The 19,468-nt window shown below is 34.1% G+C and overlaps 1 protein-coding gene across 8 annotated transcripts in view; it reads right to left on the bottom strand.

Annotated features, from left to right (window-relative positions):
* The window catches only part of MESK2 (misexpression suppressor of KSR 2), a 179,789-nt gene that overhangs the window by 158,641 nt on the left and 1,680 nt on the right, over positions 1-19,468 (bottom strand). For 6 of the 8 annotated variants that reach the window (XR_011952017.1, XM_072544010.1, XM_072544012.1 and 3 more), the window contains exon 2: positions 16,819-17,099. The exons of the other annotated variants lie outside the window; for them this stretch is intronic. Coding sequence is in view for 5 of the 6 variants with exons in the window: in XM_072544010.1 (XP_072400111.1) it covers positions 16,819-17,078 (260 nt within the window). In the remaining variant the exon portion in view is untranslated. The remainder of the gene's footprint in view (positions 1-16,818; positions 17,100-19,468) is intronic. 8 annotated transcript variants of the gene reach the window in all.

Here is a 19,468-nt window from a genome sequence, read left to right as displayed (position 1 = left end):
CACTAGAGAATTAGGCGCGTTGAATCGCTAAAGCTGAAAATCGTTGAAAGTATCGTCAGCTGTGTTTGTAGTGAAAATGTGGAGTGCTTAGATTCGTCATTTACAACAACTACAACAATAAAGGTAAATAATTGTACACTAATATTTCATTATCGTAAACTATGATTGATTGATTAATTGTTAGATTAACACAAAAGTTGAGAAACTGAGTTTATAGGTTATGTCATACTATTGACAAATGTTGATAGTGTTAAGTAAATTATTAGTTTAAATCACTCTGCAATCAATCGTAATTCAGTCGATTCAGAAGAAACCGCGCGTGTTGCTAGTCAAACATTTAAAATAGCAAATTATAACCTCTCACTCAAAGAGAAATTAGTTAAGTTTAAGTTTACATGTACAATGTTTTAGTAAACAAAATATATTTCTATAGTTAAAATTTGTGCAATTCTTATTTTCATTCAATTCCTTGTTCCTATTGTGCAATTTAATAATATTCATATCAATAAATATTCTACCGAGAAAAAGACGTTGTCACGTAAAATCTTCGCCCGTAAAACCGACTTTACAGGCAACCGATTTTTTTTTTATGTATTTTACCTCGATTTATATAAAAATATTCAAGTTGTCTAAGTCTGATAATGACTAACGTAAATCAAATTTTTTTATCACATATCCATCTCTAACATAACAAGCTCCCAACATTCTCGAATTGGTTAAGAGTTAAGACAGGTACTTATTGGTGCAACACCTGCACAACGTAATATAACCAAATTTAATATACAAAAAAAATTTAAAACGTATGTACTGTATAAATTTTCTTTCTGTACTACAATTTTAAAACTGGTCTATTTTCAACGCGTGTAATGTAAAATTGGTTTCAGTGTGTGTACGTAAAATAAAAAAAAACAACAACAACAAACATAGCAAAGTGTATGCTAAGCAAACATTTGAATAACATTTCATGCTGTCATGCTACTTACCTTCACGTTGATATTTGAAAATTAACAAGTAATACTAAAAAATGTAGGCTTATTTTTTTATAAACTACATATATTATTATCTAATTTAGGTGTAGATTTAAAAGCAACAGCTTATTTAAGTTTAAGGATAAATAAAGTTGAACTTTGAATGACTTTCTCAATAACATAAAGTATATACAATTTTTATTATGTGTACCTACTACAAAAACCATCGCAATCTTTACAACTGTCAACTATCAAAATGTTTTGGACTATTAGAAAACACTGATAATTTGTTATATGTTCAGTTTCAAGTTTATTTTTGAATTAACTCAGGGAACTAAAAGGACTTTTCGGCTTTTGCTTAAGAATGACAATGGGAAAGTTGTTGACATAAAGGAAAACAAGAATTAAGTACTCGATATTCGTTCTTATTGACCAATTAAAAAGAAACACAAACTGAAAAAACGCACAAACATACAAGAAGATAAAACGTTTGAAACTAAAAATAATATATAACTTACATACTATGGATAGAAGAATAATATAATTGTTGAAATAAGCAAAAAACGGCAGCTATGTTCTGAACCTATACATAAAAAAGAGAAGTCATGGGCAGATTTGGATATAAATATTTATGCTGTTACTAAAAACATTAGGGGTAACTTAATTTTCTATTTTCAAGAAGTTTAATTTTTGAACTTTCTTTTGTTTATTGAATAGTCGATGATTTGAAAACAAAGCTGTTGTTAAAAAGATTAATCTGTAATGATAGTTGGAACGCAATTAACGGATGGTATGGGGTGGGTTTTGGATCTTTGGATAGAAAACGACGTCATTGAAGCAGTAAACGAATTTGTATACTTGGGAGCGCTCCTTAACCCTGAAAATAATAACAATAGAAATAAACCGCAGAATTTGTATGACAACAGAGGCTATTTTGGGCTCAATATCCTCTTTAAATCCACAACTATATCGAGAAATACAAAAATAAAACTCTACAAAACAATAATACGCCCAGTCATAAAATATGAGTCCGAGTCTACAAAAAGTAATGAAAACATGTTAGGATTTTTCGAAAGAAAATACTAAGGTGAATTTATGGAGCAGTGGAGGAAGATCCAGAACAAGGTTCTTTGATAACATCGATCAAGACATGAGAAATATGGGAATACGAGCTTGGTGGAGGAAGGCGATGGATAGGGACGACTGGAAAGAAAGTCTTGAGGAGGCGAGGACCCACGCAGAATGATAATGATATATATATATATATATATATATATATATATATATATATATATATATCTTCTTTTTCTTCTTCTTTTTATGTAGACATGTGCCTCCAGTAAGTTGTCGTTCCATCGTTTTCGTAGTCTTCCTACTGATCGTCTTCCTATTGGGGAACCGTCTCGTCTTGCCATCTTTACTACTCTATTTGTTGTCATTTAACTTATATGTATATGATCGTTTCATTCTACTTTTCTATTTTTTACTCAGTTCTTGATGTTCTCCACCTTGCATCTAGGTAGTATATCTGTATTTCTAGCTCTGTCCCATAGTGTCTTACCATCAATTTTCTTAAAGTGTCTTACATCTGCTGTTTTTAAAATCCTTTTTATCCTATCTGTGTCATGTCGTGTTCCTGTCGCGTATGTCATTACTGGTCTGATGACTGTTTTGTAAATTTTGCCTTTCATTTCGTTCCCGATATTTTCATTTCCCCATAATGTTTTATTCAGGCAACTTGATTTCTAAATATTTAAACTCCATCACTTGTTCTATTATCTGACCTTCCAGATCCAATTTACATTTTAGTAAATTTGCTGTTGTTACTATGCATTTTGCCATAGAAAACATAAATGGATGGGTGACAAAACGGAAACAAGAGTGGAACGAACACATTAGTAGAATGGCAGAGGATAGGATAGTACGAATAGCACGAGGTAAGTCACCAAATGGACGAAGAAGTATTCAAGATGAAACAGGCTTTACAGTCTACATACAAGAAGGAAGAAGAAAGAAGAAGCACTGATAATTAATAGAATTAATACCTTTACCGACAATTAGGTGGCAACATTACCGATAATGAACCCTTTTACCAAATCAAAACTACATATATAGGAAATTGTACAAAGTGTCACAAGATAATAAAGTGTCTAACATTGGTGCCATGACATGAAAAAATCTAATGAAACGGATTGGCACACTCGCTGGAAAGGCTCTAAAAGAATTTTTGTACACACTAGAACTACAAATGGAACGCCTTATAGTGGCAAACAAATTAACAAAGATTATAAAGAGTCTTTACAATAGACTTTCAACTATTCTAATGGATCTAAGCAGACAAGAGCTGTAGAATATCACAGAGATGATACCTGGCAACTGTTAATTAAGAAAACACCTTTATAATTGGAGTAAATGGATCATAAAATGTAGGAAGAAACTGCCATACACGTACGTGAATATGAAATGCTTAGTGAGAAGAGGCAAGTATACAACAGCAAAAAAAGTACTGAGATAGGATTAATTCTTAAAGTTCTCCTACCAAAATAGCCAACTTTTATCACGAACAAGACTTCTTGGTTGATTTTACTCACAGAACTGGGTTTAGTACAAACGATGTCCAATCAAGTGTTACAGTTAGCTTTATTTTGGAAGCTGCCTGTGGTTTGGTCTGGCCTAATCTCAAAAACTCCAACCCTGCTGTGTGGGGTTGAGGCCTGGACCTTAAGGAAAGAGGTGAGCGATCGACTTGAAGCATTCGAGATGTGGACCTACCGAAGAATATTAAAAATAGGTTGGGTAGACCGAATAACAAATGTTGAGGTCCTGAGAAAGATGACAAAGGAAATGGAAATCATGAATACGATTAAGATAAAAAAGTTACAATATCTCGGCGACGTTATGACGTTATGAGAGGGGATAAATATGTGTTGCTACAAACCATAATGCAGGGAAAAATACAGGGAAAACGAAGTATTGGGAGAAGACGCATCTCCTGGCTCAACAATCTGAGAACGTGGTATAATTGCAGTTCCGTCGACTTGTTCAGAGCTGCAATCTCAAAAGTGAAAATAGCTGTGATGATTACCAACCTCCTTAGAGAAGACGGTACCTAAAGAAGAAATTTTAAAAACCAAGACGATATCAAAAAGAATATAAAGAATTATAAGGAAATCAAAATTTGGAACTATTATAACTAGGGAGATAGAACTTATTATGATTTAAAAGAAAATTTGGAGAAAAGGCAATTGTAAAAGACTTTAAGTAAAAGCATATTGCGCCGGGGTAACGCAAGATGTTGAGGGAAGAGAACAATATAGCAAAGGAAACTTGAGAAGGTTGAGGTCTATTATTGTAGTACCACTACATATGAAATAGAAGAAGCGATTAAGGGTTAAGGGATATCGTAAACATTAATTGGCAAAACAGAAAAAGGTTACATACATGATTCTTCTTCATGTACCATGTCTTTCAGAAAGTTGGTTATCAGCATAGCTATTTTAATCAAACTCGGAAGTTCTTTAACAATGAAATTTTTTTCGTCCTGGACCGCATTTGGGCGTTTTAGATCACTTTTATTCACAGTCCAAGTCTCGATAGCATAAAGTAAGACCGAGAAGGCATATCAACGAAGTAAGCGGATCCGCAATGACAATTTTAGGTCACAGAATACCTTGGAGACCCTTTTGAAAGATGCTCAATTCTGGATCTAATTTCACCGTGACTCTCTTTGACAGTTTATCTGATATACATATATGATTGGGAAGGGCCAATCACAGAAAGGCATTTTATAGAGCACAAAAAATTCGATAATTGTTTCGTGAAAGATGATCTTGCCGTAAGAAAGCAACTGGTGGACTTTCATTAGAAAATGTCAAACAGTTCATGAAATTTTGGAAAAAATCTGGTAAAATATGGTAAGTTACGTACATTCAAGATTTTTTGGTCTCAGAATATGTGGTTTAATTTATGACCCACCTTTTAATTATGCTCTATATAAAAGTAAACTGATTTATCTGAAAAAGAGACATGCCTATCGTCTTATCACAAAGCGAACAGGAATAAATGCCTTGAAGATGATAGCAAACGTACGTGAACGAAGTTTTAGGATATAAAAGAATCATTATTTTAATTTGAATATTACGCCTCATTTAGAACAACTAACTTGACCGTGATACATGGCAAATGGAAGTAGGCTAATAAGCAAGATCCCCCGCACAAAACGTTGTTTTCTACGCCCACTAATAATATTTTCTGTTTACATGCTTTCTTACCTCCGAAAATGAAACATTTCTCCGATATAAGTATCGTTCACACCACTAGATTAACATATCAAAATTGTCCGGATATGGAATTATCTTTAAATAGAATTCAACAGTATTTCTGTATTAAAGATTTATAAATACACTAGAAGTGTTAGAAAAATATATTTTTACACAGTTGTATTGACTCATGCTTCAGTGTTTCGAGGTGTGCGTGCTAACTCTGAAGGGTCTGGGGTTTTACGTTTCGTGGAAGTTGTTGGTCAAATGGAATATGATGTTGAATTAATTAATAACGAATGAGTTATTAATTTCTAAGGGGTTTGGGTTATGGTCGAGTGAAACGAGAAAAACTTCAGGACTAGAAGTATTTTTCGTATAATTTCAAAATGGGTGTAAATTTGAAAGTAGTCTGATAAGAATATGTATTTGCAGCAATCACTTAAAAATCATTCCCGCCTGCTCCTGTCTCTTCTGCTAGAAAAATAACGAAATTCTGGCGACTGAGTAGGGCCGGAAACACCCTGAAACAGTTAAGTAACTGCATCTGGAATTAAAGAAATATTCCGAGATGTTCCAAAATCTCTTGTCATCTTGGAAGGATACGCTAATTATCCTCCGTTCAAAACCTAATAGGTAATACTAAAAAGTATAGATATATACAATAGGTAGGTAGAGATCACCTAAAATCAACTAAAGACAAAAATTCCCGTACCAAATACAATAAAAAAAAACAGATAATTGCCATGTAAAATACAATATCGTCGTCATCTTCTCTCCAAGCGAAATAATTATCGCTCTCTTTAGACTGTTCCAATTTATTTGTCGTAAGATTTGGTCATGTAATTGGTTGTGTGATATATAGCATTCTACAATCTTTCTTATTTCTTTCTTGTCTTTGCGTACGGCTCTAAGTACAAACTTCCTAATGTCGTCCATCATCTGGTGCTTCCATCTTCATTTGGTTCCTTCCTCTGGTATATATGTCACTGGTCTGCATTTGGTGATTTTGTTGCTAACTGCTTCTAGATATATCCTTTATAAATGTCCCATTCATCTGAGGAGTCTCATGCTTTAGTATATCTGATGTTATCTCTTTGAAAGTTTGCCTTATTTCCTTATTCATCAATTTTTTAAATTCACTATTACGTAAGTTTATTGGGTCTACTATTCTCTGAATTATTTCACTCTAGGATCCTCAATCTTTATCTGACTTTCTGTGTCAAGCACATTGTTTGAGCACCATATGTGATTACTGGTCTCATTGCTGCTCTGTAAATTTTCAGATTGGTATATTTTCAGTAAGTTCTGTATCCCGTCAGAATGTGTTTGGTACTTTATATGCTTTTACTAAATTACTAATTTCATTTACTAAAACTTTTCAAACACATACATTTTTATTTATACCGAATTAACCGTATATTTTTGGAGCATATCTACATTTTTTTTTCTCTTTTTCTTACGTTAGTACCATCTCGTAGGCGATCGTCCAGGCTGTTGAGGTGTGTTTGGGCAGTTTTATTTCTCAATTTTGACTAACTGTCCATCTAGCATTCTGATAACATGGACTCTACATTACTCTTACATGTTTAGCAAGTTGTCACATCAAAATTAGTAAAAAAGTTGAGATCCGAAAAACGAAAACTATTTAATAGAACCAAATGTAATGGAGACTAGCAGAGCTACAGTAAGAGCTACACTGTACACCATGAATATCACGAAGGCTAAAAGAAAGAAAAGTCTGTGAGGAACTTAAATCGACGCAACCTGTTGCAAAACTGCACAAAGTTATGTCGTAGAGCTGACAATGTTATCGTACTACGCTAGCCAGATCGTAGATAGCTTTACATAAAGTGAGGAAAGAAGAGTCGTAATTTTACAAGAAACGCACTATACAGAAAACGAACCCGTTGATGACATAAAAGATGTACAGTATCTTAGATATCCAAGTACAGGGTAAAGTGAGTAATAAATATCTTTAAATCAATTAGGACTTCTTCTTCTTCTTCTTTCTTCTTTGATGTAGGCTTAAAACCTGTTTCTTCTTCAATATTAGCCTCCTAGATTGTTTAAATTATCGCGCCATCTTTTTCTTGGTCTGCCAATACTTCTTCGTCCATTTGGTGACTCGGTTCTTATGTTTTCGCTTCTTTCCCTATCAAACAGACTTTTCCCTGATATTCGTCGAAGTATTTTCATCTCTGTTGTTTCTAGTAGTCGTCTCGTTTTTAATGTGCCAGGTCTTGTCTCCACCGTGTATGTTAATATAGGTCTAATTGCTGCTTTATAGATTCTTGTTTTTGTGTCTTGTCTTAGGAACTTTGTACAAGAGAACTGAAATTAGACTTAAGAGTTAGGCTAGCAAGGTGTTATATTTTCTCGACTCTGCTTTATGGGATAAAAGCATGGACACTTAACGAGTCGACGACTAAAAAGTTGGAAGCATTTGAACTACATAGAAGAATCCTGAAGATATCATGAACCGAGCATGTAACAAACAACGAAGTCATGAGAAGAGTCAACAAAAGAATGAAAATATTCCAAACATCAAGACACAAAAGCTGCAATACCTGGGTCATGTTATGCGTAATGAAAGATACAACATACTTCAATTAATTATACAAGGGAAAATCCAGGGCAAGGGAGGTGTAGGAAGGAGAAGAATCTCATGGTTGCATAACTTAAGGGAATGGTACTGATGCACATCAATCGAACTATTCAGAGCGGCAGCATCTAAGATCAGAATAGCCATGATGATTGCCAACCTCCGTCGCGGAGATGGCACGTAAAGTGCCAACCTCCGTCGCGGAGATGGCACGTAAAGAAGAAGAAGCTTTGTTGTCGTACTTCTTAAACATCTCCGTAACTAGTTATATCTACATATTCCCAGATATCTAAACCTTGCTTCCTGCTTTATTATTTTCCTATCAATTTCGATTTTACATCGCAGTGGGTATTTGATTTTTTCTGCTGATATTACCATATTGTATTTCTTGGCTGTTGTATTGAAGATGTGTGTTAATCTTTGGAGTTTGTTTTCTGTCTCGGCGATTAATGCGGCGGCGCCTGCATAACATAATATTTGGATTTCTTTGTTCCCCATTCAGGAACCATGACCTTCACGTACTGCTTGTATTATTTTGTTCATTATTATATTAAAGAAAAGTGGGTTTAACGAGTCACCCTGTCTGACACCACTTTGTACTGGGATACACTGTGTTAGTTTTCCATTTATCTTTGCCTGTATTCGATTATGGAAGTACATATTTTCGATGGTTTGTATAATATTGATTGGTATGTTTCTTTTATACAGTAGGTGTAAGACGTCTTTGACTTGGATGTGATCGAAAGCCTTTGTCAAGTCTATAAAACATAGATATGCTGGTTTATTGTACTCGATGGCCTTTTCTGTGACTTGTCTTAGTACAAATACTGCGTCTACGCAGGATCTTTCGGATATGAATCCTTGGTGTTCATCTGATAAAGTTGTTAGTTTATTGATTTTGTTGGTTAGGACTTTTGTGGTAAGCTTAAGTGCGGTGTTTAGTAGATTTATACCTCTATAATTGTTGGGGTCTTGTTTATCTCCTTTCTTGAACATTGGTATCATTATGCTGTTTCTCCATGCGTCTGGTGCAATAATAGTTTTTATATAAGTTTTGTCATCTCTAGGGTTATACTTTCTCCTCTGTGTATAAGAAGCTCGTTGGTTATTCCGTCTGGTCCTGGTGACTTTCTATTTTTGAGTGAATATCAATTAAGACGCTGGGAATAAATGGAATCCTACAACAGCATATTCTACCTCATATCTAGAGCTGGGATTTATACCGTAAAGAAGGGCTTAGGTTACATCTAATGAATCTATCATGAATCCTGTCATCATTTACAACACACGTTTTAAAAATTTTGTATACTATTACTACTCAATTACCGAATGAGATAGGAGATGTTTCGAAAAAAAAAAAAAAAAAAAGATGTGTGCGTTGTTGAATACTCAGGGGGCATTTGAAAATATATAAGCGAAAACTGAAACATGTGAGATGAGTGGATGATCTGAAAAACAACGCAGATTCGAGTTGGATGCAGATGGTTTAAGATAGAGAAAAATTGTAGAAAAAAAAAAGGCTAAAAAATATTTACACGTATCTTTTTTCTATATATTGCTTCCCTTAGTTACTTGTAGTAACTAGTAGTCACCATGGATTTGTTCACTGTTTTTCACCATTATTTCTTTCTGCTTTTTTATAATCGTTATTTAAGTCTAACTCTACTTGTTTTTCCTACCAACTTATTGGTCATGATCATTGTCTTCATTCAACGCTTAGTATTGGCATCTATTGAAATATCGCTTTGTTTTCTGAAGTCATCTGCGGTGTTTTGGATGGTGTTGGTATGTGTTTAGGGTGCCCCCTTTAGGCAAACACTTCTCTTATCATCAGGGCATGCATGAGATGTATAGTACCTGATATACTTATACTGGCATTTACTAAAATGATAAAATATATGCCAGATTATCATCATAATGATGTTAATTTTTATTTTTTTATTTTGTTTCCTATCGTATAGAATATCCAGAGGTTTGGGCATATGTTCAAATCATTATTTTTTTTATTTATTTCTGTTTTTTACTCGATAAAATCGATAAACATGACCACCGTTGGCGTGTTATTCTCATAGCTTCCTGCCTGTATTTCAGTGTATGATAAATTCTTCTAAAACTATTCACGAAATCATGATTGATAAAAAATATTTAAATCGAATCCGAAGCAAAAAATAACAAGAAGGAATGTCGTTTAACAAAAGCCTTGAACTAATATTAAGTATCGATATAACTTCATTAGAAAGAATATCCTGTAAAGATTTCTAAATTTTCCAAATATAAAGTAGTTTTATATGGAAATTAATAAACGTTCGATCTGAACTAGCACGCAAATCGGTCGAACAAGCATTTAACGTCAGGTTTATTGAGATCGGTTCTTTATGCCAATAAAATGGATAGCCGCAATAAAATATAGTTTGCAATGTAGGCAGATTAGGGAGTCCTAATAAAATTGATTAATGTAATTAGACAAAGCATTTTAATTAATTACTACGAAGGTTGTTCTGGAAATGTTTAATAATGGTCCATGCGTGGAAAGAGAAAATAGAACAAAATCACTTAGAAACGTAATTTGTTGGGAAAATTACTCTGAAAGCGAAGATTTTCTTCTATAACTATACGAATTACAAATATACAAAGTTGTACGGGGTGTACGACTATAAAATATATAAGTACAAACACGTATCAGGTAAACAAGATGTGACATATCTCATAATAAAGAAAAGCATAGTAGAGCGTCGATTATCCGAACGTCGATCAACCGAACGACCGCTTATCCCAACTTCCGACACACGACAAAAGACGAGCATAAATAACTTTATGTCTCAACTTGATTCTTCTGACGGACCCACAAGTCGTAAAACAATGAAACTTGCATCAAACATGGATTTAGATAATGCTGTATTAAGTGGTTTACTCAAAACAGATTCCACGGAGTACCTATTTCTAATCTGATTCATAACTGATCCAACGAAAAACCTGGACAGCTGTCAAATTTTCAAGCAAACACGATTAAGAAATGGTTAAAACGATTAAGACGAGACATAGCTCATAGGTCATGAGCGTCAAATACAAGGATAAAAACTGTGCTGGTTCATCAGGAGTAGATTAATTCTAAATTAAATTAAGAGAGTTACTAAAGGAAGAAAATTACGCCCTCCAAAACGTTTACAATGCAGACGAAACTGTGTGTCATTGGAAAGCTTTAACACGAAAATCTCTTGCGTCACGTCGTAAATTAGCAGCACATCAACCTAAAATATGCAAAAATCTTATCACTGCCATTGCTTGTGCTAATGCGACTGGCATCCACTGATTGCCCAAGCTTGTCATTGGTAAAAAAAAGAAACCACATTGTTTTAAACACATGTCTACGATGCCTATTGTTTATATTTTGCAAAAGAGTGCTTGGATGGATAGTACAATTTTAATGACATGGTTTCTAGAAACTTTTATGTTCTATGTTAAAGCCCATCAATTAAAAAATGGCAATAGGGAGAAAACATTATTGCTTCATGATAACGCCCCAGCTCATCGACGACGGAATGAAAAAGACCTGTTCTTAAAAAACCACGTGATCTAGCCGCTTGTAAAAGGTTAGACTTGCTTCGACAAACCGAAAATTAAAGATTTTTTTCAATTTTTTTTCTTCAATTTTCGTCAATATTGTACCTAGAATATGTTTTGTTCCAAAGACTGCACTTTTTTGTTTAATTCCTTTTTGCCATTAAAGATATAAATACATATATAAGTATGTAAATTTGGTTTTCATTCACCCATGGGTAAATATGTATGGTTATATCAATAATCACCTTCTTTTTCTAGTGCCAACACCACTAATGAAGGTTGGCTATAGCCATTGCAAATTCGTCTCTATCTGGCTGCCTTTCTTAAAAGCGTCTATGTGTTAAACCCGGTCCAGTCGCGAATGTTTTTCAGCCAGGATATTTGTCGTCTACCAGGACCCCTTTTTCCTTCGATTTTACCCTTCATAATCAGCTGCTAAGAAGGCTAATTAGATAGATAGATAGATAGAATCAGCTGCAACAACTCTTACTTTTATTCTCTAAGTAGGTGCCTCAAATATACTGTCTTTCTCCTTTTAATGGTGGTCAAAAGTTCTCTGTGTCTTTCCATTCTGTAAATATCAATAATACAGTTTGATTATCTGAAAAAACCAATTTTCCGAACACCGATGTCCCCCAATTAGTTCGGATAATCGACGCTCAACTGTACTGAGATTAACACGGCAATTAGCGCGTTAAAAGAACATCCCTCTTACAAGGATTATGTTATAAACGTAGCCAAAACAAAGATAATATAGATGATGATGCTAAAGGGGATAAAAGGGTTTGGAGAGGTAGTACCTTTGTTCCGGGTTGACCGGACATTTGACTTTACAAACTCCCAGGGCAAGTTGATGTGAATACAGTTCTTTTTAGTGGAGCCATAACCTCTCACTAGCCAAGATCGTAATGCGTAAACAGCCACATCCTTCACGAGATAATTTTGTTGGCACACAACATAAACATTTCTAAAATCAGGTAGCAGCGTTTCAGTACAAGGTGTATAGGAATCTAACCACTACAACGCACAGGACATTAGGAGGCAAAACAGTATAGTTTTAACTGGCTCCTAGATTCCGATCAATTTCCAATTTTCCTTTGCAGCATCCCAATTTGACATAACATAGGGTAGCAGATGTGCCAGAAAGCTGACATAGGCTGTGGACAATCAACTCTTCTGGAGAAACTTACAGAAGACAGTCATATAACGATTTAACCGACAATGATACTGCGGTAATACAGGCAAGGAAACAACGTAACTTGCAAAATATGGCAATAAACGACGCAAATATCGAAGTAGTAAAATAGCTCAGATACCTAGGCGTACAGATAAAGGAAGACTGCAGCGAGGAGGAAGAAATACGGAAAAGAATATTGCTTGCTAACAAAGCATACTTCTCCCTGTCGCGGATGTTTTGATCAAAAGACATACATAGGGAAGTAAAGTTCAAAATATATAAAACCATCATACGACCAATTGTAACACATGACAACTAATTTTGATACCACATTAAACAATATCCAATGCATAATTGAAAAGGAACTCCGAATAGATGTTGAATATTAGTGTAGACAAAATATAGCCCTGTCTTACTCGTCTTCAGAATTATCCGGTGTTACCAGTAGAGATTTTTAATGATATGTAGGTCTTTATCATCAATATCCACCTGTTGGAGAATGGCTATCATTTTAGTATGTTTTACTTGATCTAAGGAATCCTCAAAGTTAATAAAACACATATAAACTCGGCGGCCCAGATCTCTGCATCTCGGTACCTGTACCATGATCTGAATACTAAATAGTGCTTCTCTGGTTCCAAGTTTATTGCGGAACCCAAACTGCGTGTTACCAAGTTGTTCTTCTATTCTTTAGTATATGTATGTACCTATGTGTATGAAAATTCGAAGAAATATTTTTAAACCATGGCTCATTAAGCTGATGGTTCCGTAGTCACTACGATTTTCGCATTTGGTTTTTTAGATATCGTCAGAAAAGTCGAGAATAATCAATCTGTTGATATACAGCCAGTTTCACAAATTTTATTAAAATATGAAGGAAATATCTTTTACCTACACTTTATTCGGCTCCGTCGCTTTTCTGGTCTTTGCTAATCTTATTGCTCTTTCAATTTCGTCCATAGTTATGTCAGGTCCTGCCATTACTTCTTTTATTTCAAGATCGGACCTTTCATCATTGAATAGTTCCTCAATGTACTCTTTCCAACCGTCTGTTTTATCCAAATCAGTGAAACCAGTTTGCCATCTCTATCAACGTTGCTATTTGTATGTTTTTGTACTGACCCGTTACTGCTCTTACTTTTTTATATATATGCATCATGTTTTCCTGTTACTCTTCAATTTTCAAACATTTGTTTTCAAAGTTGTTTCTTTTGCAGCTTGTATTTTAGTCCCAATCTTCCTATTAAATAGTTTATACATTTCGACGTTTTGATTTTTAAATTCGCGTCTTTTGACCATTAATGACCCTCGATGAATTCTTGTTGCTCGTTATTCTCGTCAAAATCGCTCTATAGATCGTTTCCAATCACCTGACTGTTGTTACTAATAAAATCCATATCCAGTATCTAGAATTTATAATTGCATCTAGAATTATCATACAACTAAATACAATCAAAAAGCTCTGCATTAAAAAATATATTATCGACAAAAAATAAAACAAGAGGAGTTTAAACATCACTGAACTGACAATGAACAACTAAATGCGACGCAAGACAACATCAACAAAGAAAGCAATGTATCAAGAGTCGAAGAAAGATGGACTAACATATAGAGTGGTGTCATCAATACAGCAACGCAAAGTGAAACAGTCACTCAGTATAAAAAACAAGCGTCAATGACATACTCTAGAAATGAAATGGCGTGACAATATGTAAAATATAACAATTTCAATGAATAATTTGCTCTCAGATTCAATCTGAACATTTTTATTCCTTATTCCAAATAAGTAATTCTAAATTTATATTTATTTATAGATTTCCAGATCATACCCAGCATTTAATAAAAAAATAATTCTTTTGTGATATGTATGCAAAATAATCTTTTCCTCATGTGTTGGGATACATTATATATTAGCGAAGAGAGTATGCTAATTATATTAATAGTAATGATAATCGGACCCTAACGGATTCCAAGGTAATGAACCGTCCTCTTAAAAGAAAGTGTATACGTAAAGCGAGGCAATAATTACGAAAGGGACAGATACCCATGTCAGACAACAAGATATACGACGATGATACCAAAAAAAAAACAAATATTTTCAACGGAAACTCATTTATTTCTTATCGTAATGGGCAACTTTAACGAGCATAATGTGATTTTTCAGTACGCCAGAACAGGACAATGCAGACTTTTTAGATAATACTATCATCCTAAATGTGATCTACAAAACACCATTTATGTTAATTTGAGTGGTGGATAAGAAGGTTTATCCAGAGTAAAAATAGTACAAAAAATGAGCTGGAACATGAAAGGGAGTCCTAATACAATAACTAGTATTATTAGAAAAACTACTATTAAAAGACTTGGAAAAATCTCAGGAGAGAAGCTTAAATATAAAGATATCTGATGGTGATCAAACTAAACGCAAGAAAAAAAAAGATATGAGAAAGCTGTATAAAGAGTGGCAATGAACTGTGTCTGAAAAAAGATATTAATTAAGTATCTATTAATCTGTAAGAGTGTCAAGAAAATAACAAACGAAACAATTGTCAAAGCACTCCAAAAAATACGTTAAATGACAGACACGCCAAACGAATGGAGAAGCAGTAGGAAGGAGATATTTAACAGTGCACAAACTACAGAGCTTTAAAGCTACTACACTATATACAACGATACCAGAAAAAATGAGATGAAAAATATCAGATCAACAATAGAAGAAATTTTCATTAAAAACTTCAGATGAAAAATTATAAGAATAAGAAAACAAATAACAAAAGATCTGGAGAAAAGGAACTAGCTATGGAAATGCTGAAGAATGGAGAGAAATAACTACAAAAAAGAATCTATAGCCTTATTATGAGGATATGGGAAGAGGAATATATGACCAAAGGTTAAACCAAAGCTTTACTACGCCCCATATACAAAAAGGGGGATAGATTGGCATGTAAAAATTACAGAGGTGTTGCTCTATTGGATACTCGTTACCAGATATTAACCAGGATGCTAAGAGTAAGACTCGTGAGTATCAGGCCGGTTTTAGAGTGTTATTAGATCAGATTTTTACACTAAAAGAAATTCCAGGCTACCTGCTATGAACATAAGGTAACCCTTGATGCGTTTTTTATAGATTTTAAACAAGCGTATGATAGGAAAAGAAGGAATAAAATGTATGAAGCACTGAGCTCCTTGAGCCTACCCGCACTGGTTAGGTTATTAAGAATGAATGCGAATAGCACACGAAATGATGTAATATGAAGAGGATTCTCATCTGATGAGTTTGAAGTGAACAGAGGTATTAGACACGGAGATCCGTTATCCACGGTGGTTTTTAATTTGGTATTGAAAACAATAATCAGAAATAGCCGAGTTAACGGCTACCGAACATCAATGTCTGGCCTTCGTTGATGATTTTACTATACTAACGAAAACAAGAAAATAATTAAGAAATGTTATAAAAAGATTAAAAAAGAAGGCAACATATTTTGAGCTAGAAATAAACCAGGAAAAGTCAAAGTACGTGATACTCGGAAATACAGAGCAAAAAGAAGAGGGACAGTTTGCTTTCATATTTAATAAAACAAGGGAATATAATTTCGAGAGAATGACCAACTTTGCGTATCTGGGGGTTATTATAGAAGATAAGGGTCAGGAAGAATGGGAACTAAATGCCAGATTGGCAAAGGGAAATAAAAAGATGGAAAGCCTTAGACCACTGATGAAATCCAACTAGGTATCGAGGATTTTTTATCAGGTATCCCTTAGATATATTTTAGAACCTTCAAAAACCTATATAAGATTTATTTAGCTGTTTTTTTTTCTTTACTGACCTAAGGTGAGTTGCTGCGAAGATCACCGCCTAATCAAATTACAAATCATTCAAGTGCAGCATCTACAAATCTTCGATTCAGCAATAATTTTTGATAGCACGATGGCGTAATGGCATAGATAAGAATAAAGATTAAGAATAAAAATCCTCCTATACGAGGAGTAAAAAATAAGTTTGAATAAGACGGCAAAAAGAAATAGAAAGAGCAAATTAAGTTTGCTCAATTTGTAAAAAGTTGTCAAGACGGACAATTGTGAATAAAAGCCGAATAATACAATCTGAAATTGATACATATATTATCGTATAACGTGTATTTAAAATGAAATTTAACATTGTAAGAGATCTCTTATTTTTACATGTTTGCTAAACACACACGAATTTCCCCAAAAGCCTTCACCCACAAAATAATATAAAAAACTTACCTGCTGCTAGCAATGCTCGTCCTTTGTCCACTTCCATCTCCAAGCAATCTCTCTTCCCTTCCATCAGGCTCGGCGTTGGTGTAGGTTCCGGAAACAAAGCTAAAAGCTTTCTTGAACCCATCTAGGAGGCCGAGGCCGCCAGAGCCGGACTGACCCGGCGGCTGCGGCCCGGCGCCGGTCGGCACCATCGTCGTGGACCGGTAAACAGCATTTGAACCGGTCAGGGAACGATAAGTGCCCGTTAGGCTGCCGACGGGCATTTCGCCTCCTGTTGTCCCACGCTGGGTACGATACCATTACATCAAAAGTTCATTCGTGACATAAACAGGCAAAATTGGGTCTAGTTTTATCAATTTTAACAACAAGAATTAATTTTCATAACTTCAATATAGTTCAATTCATTTTATAATTACAAGATATATACAATAGTTTAATTTGTTTTAAAATTACTTAAGTTATTCTATAAATTACTGGATTCCCGCTTATAAGGAATACAAAATACAACCAGTATAATGCAATGATACGATATAAAGATAATCATTGGTGACATGAATGCAAAAGTCGGAGAAGAGGAAATATATAGAAAAATTACAGGGGGACGAAGTTTACATAAGGAATCAAATAAAAACGGGAAAAAGTTAATAGAATTTGCTACAGAGAACAAAATGAAGATAGCTAGCACAAGGTTTGATCACAAAGACATTCATAAGGTAACATGGACTTGATGGAAAAATAAAAAAATATATAGATCATGTTCTAATTGAAAGCAAACATGAAAAGGCAATAATCGATTGCAGGAGTTACAGACGGGCAGATACCAACAGTGACCATACACTAATAATAGCAAAACTAAAACAAGAACTACCAATAATACCAAAACCCGCTAGAGATATATTAAATTACCTATTAGAGCGCCTTCAAGAGAAGCAGGTTGTAAACAGACTAGAGGAAGAAATAAATAAAAAACTAGAGAATCCAGTCAAACAGGATATATAGATGAAGAGCGGCAGACCATACAGACAGCCATGTCGGAAACAGCTGAAAAGTGTATAGGAAGAGAGCATATAAAAAGACGGCAAGACTGGTTCGATGAAGAAAGTAGGAATGTGTTGGCAAGAAGAAACAGGACAAAACTACAAAGAGATAAAGAAAATACCCAAAATGCGATCGAAGCTATGTGGCAAGAAGAAGGGAAGTGAAAAGTATTTGCAGAAAAAAGAAAAGAGCACAGCTAAAAAAGCAATTGAAAAACAGAAGAAGCCTACATAAACAAAGAGGTAAAGAATTTATATCAGGAAGTTAAGAAATCCAGAGAAACTATAAAGAATAATCCACAGCATTGTAGAAACAAAAAAGGCTTACTTCTAGGCGAAACAACAGAAAAATTAAACAGATGGGCGGAATATTTCGAAGATCTATTAAATACAGACCGACAAGAGTAACTTCAGGGAAATGAAAATTGGCAAGAAGATGAAGAAGGGACGTGCAAGGAACCAACTTTGAATGAAGTCAAAGAAATAATAATAGACCTAAAAAATAACAAAAGTGCAGGAGAAAGTGGTATCCCAGCTGAGATTTTTAAGGAATGAGGCGAAAGATTGAAGGAAAGGATATTTCACTTAACACTAATAATTTGACAAAAGGAAGAAATGCCGAAACAATGAAATAGCGCTCTTATGTGTCCTATCTATAAAAAAGGAGACAAAACGGAGTGCGAAAACTATAGAGGTATGGCACTATTAGAAGTAGTCTATAAAATATTTGCAAAAATTATTAGGAAAAGATTAATAAAACATGATAACAAAGTGATTGGAGAATACCAGGGAGGTTTTAGAGCAGGAAGAACAACTTCTGATCAAATATGTAAAAACTTAATACAAAACAATAGCTACGAACAAAACTTAGGATTACATATGCTATTTATCGATTTTAAACAAGCGTATGACTTCCTAAATCGAACGATGCTGTATGAGACCATGGGAACATTAGAAATACCAGAAAAGCTTATAAGGCTAGTGAGAATGACGCTTAGGAACGAATTTATTTAGAGCATTTATAGAACATTACAAATAATTACATTATACAGGGTGTCTAGAAACTCTCCTGAAAAAACGAAGACTGGAGATTCCTCAAATAATTTTAAAATAATTTAACCTAACAATTCCTAAGGAGGCTAGAGCTCTTTGAAGATAGCGCCTTGTAATTAGTTTTTTTCCGTTCCATCGTAATAACTACTTTTTTTAAAACCCTTTAAAGAAAATTTTGTTTCAATTTGATTTTTTGCTTCTTTTCCCAAACTTTTTTACGAATTGTGTACTGCATTTAATGAAACAAAAGATAATTTATAAAATTAATTAAGGTACCTATTAATTTAACTTTCATGACGAAAAAACGAAAAATTTTCACATCGATTTTTCTAGAAAATTGTGTATCCTACCGACTTGAAGTAAACCTTTTAGTACTAGAATACCTGAAAATTTAATAATCTAGTATAACTAATGCTTAAAAGTTGAAGACAAAAAAGTTATGCATTAAAATAACCGTTGACATACCCAAAACGGACGCCTATGACCGGTACTAGAAATTCGCAATTGATGGAATCGATTCAACTCTTCAATGGGCTGCTGCCCAATAAGATAATACTAAATAA

This window comes from Diabrotica undecimpunctata, chromosome 9, assembly GCF_040954645.1.
Source record: "Diabrotica undecimpunctata isolate CICGRU chromosome 9, icDiaUnde3, whole genome shotgun sequence".
NCBI classification, from domain to species: Eukaryota; Metazoa; Arthropoda; class Insecta; order Coleoptera; family Chrysomelidae; genus Diabrotica; species Diabrotica undecimpunctata.
This window is presented reverse-complemented; position numbering and strand designations above follow the sequence as displayed.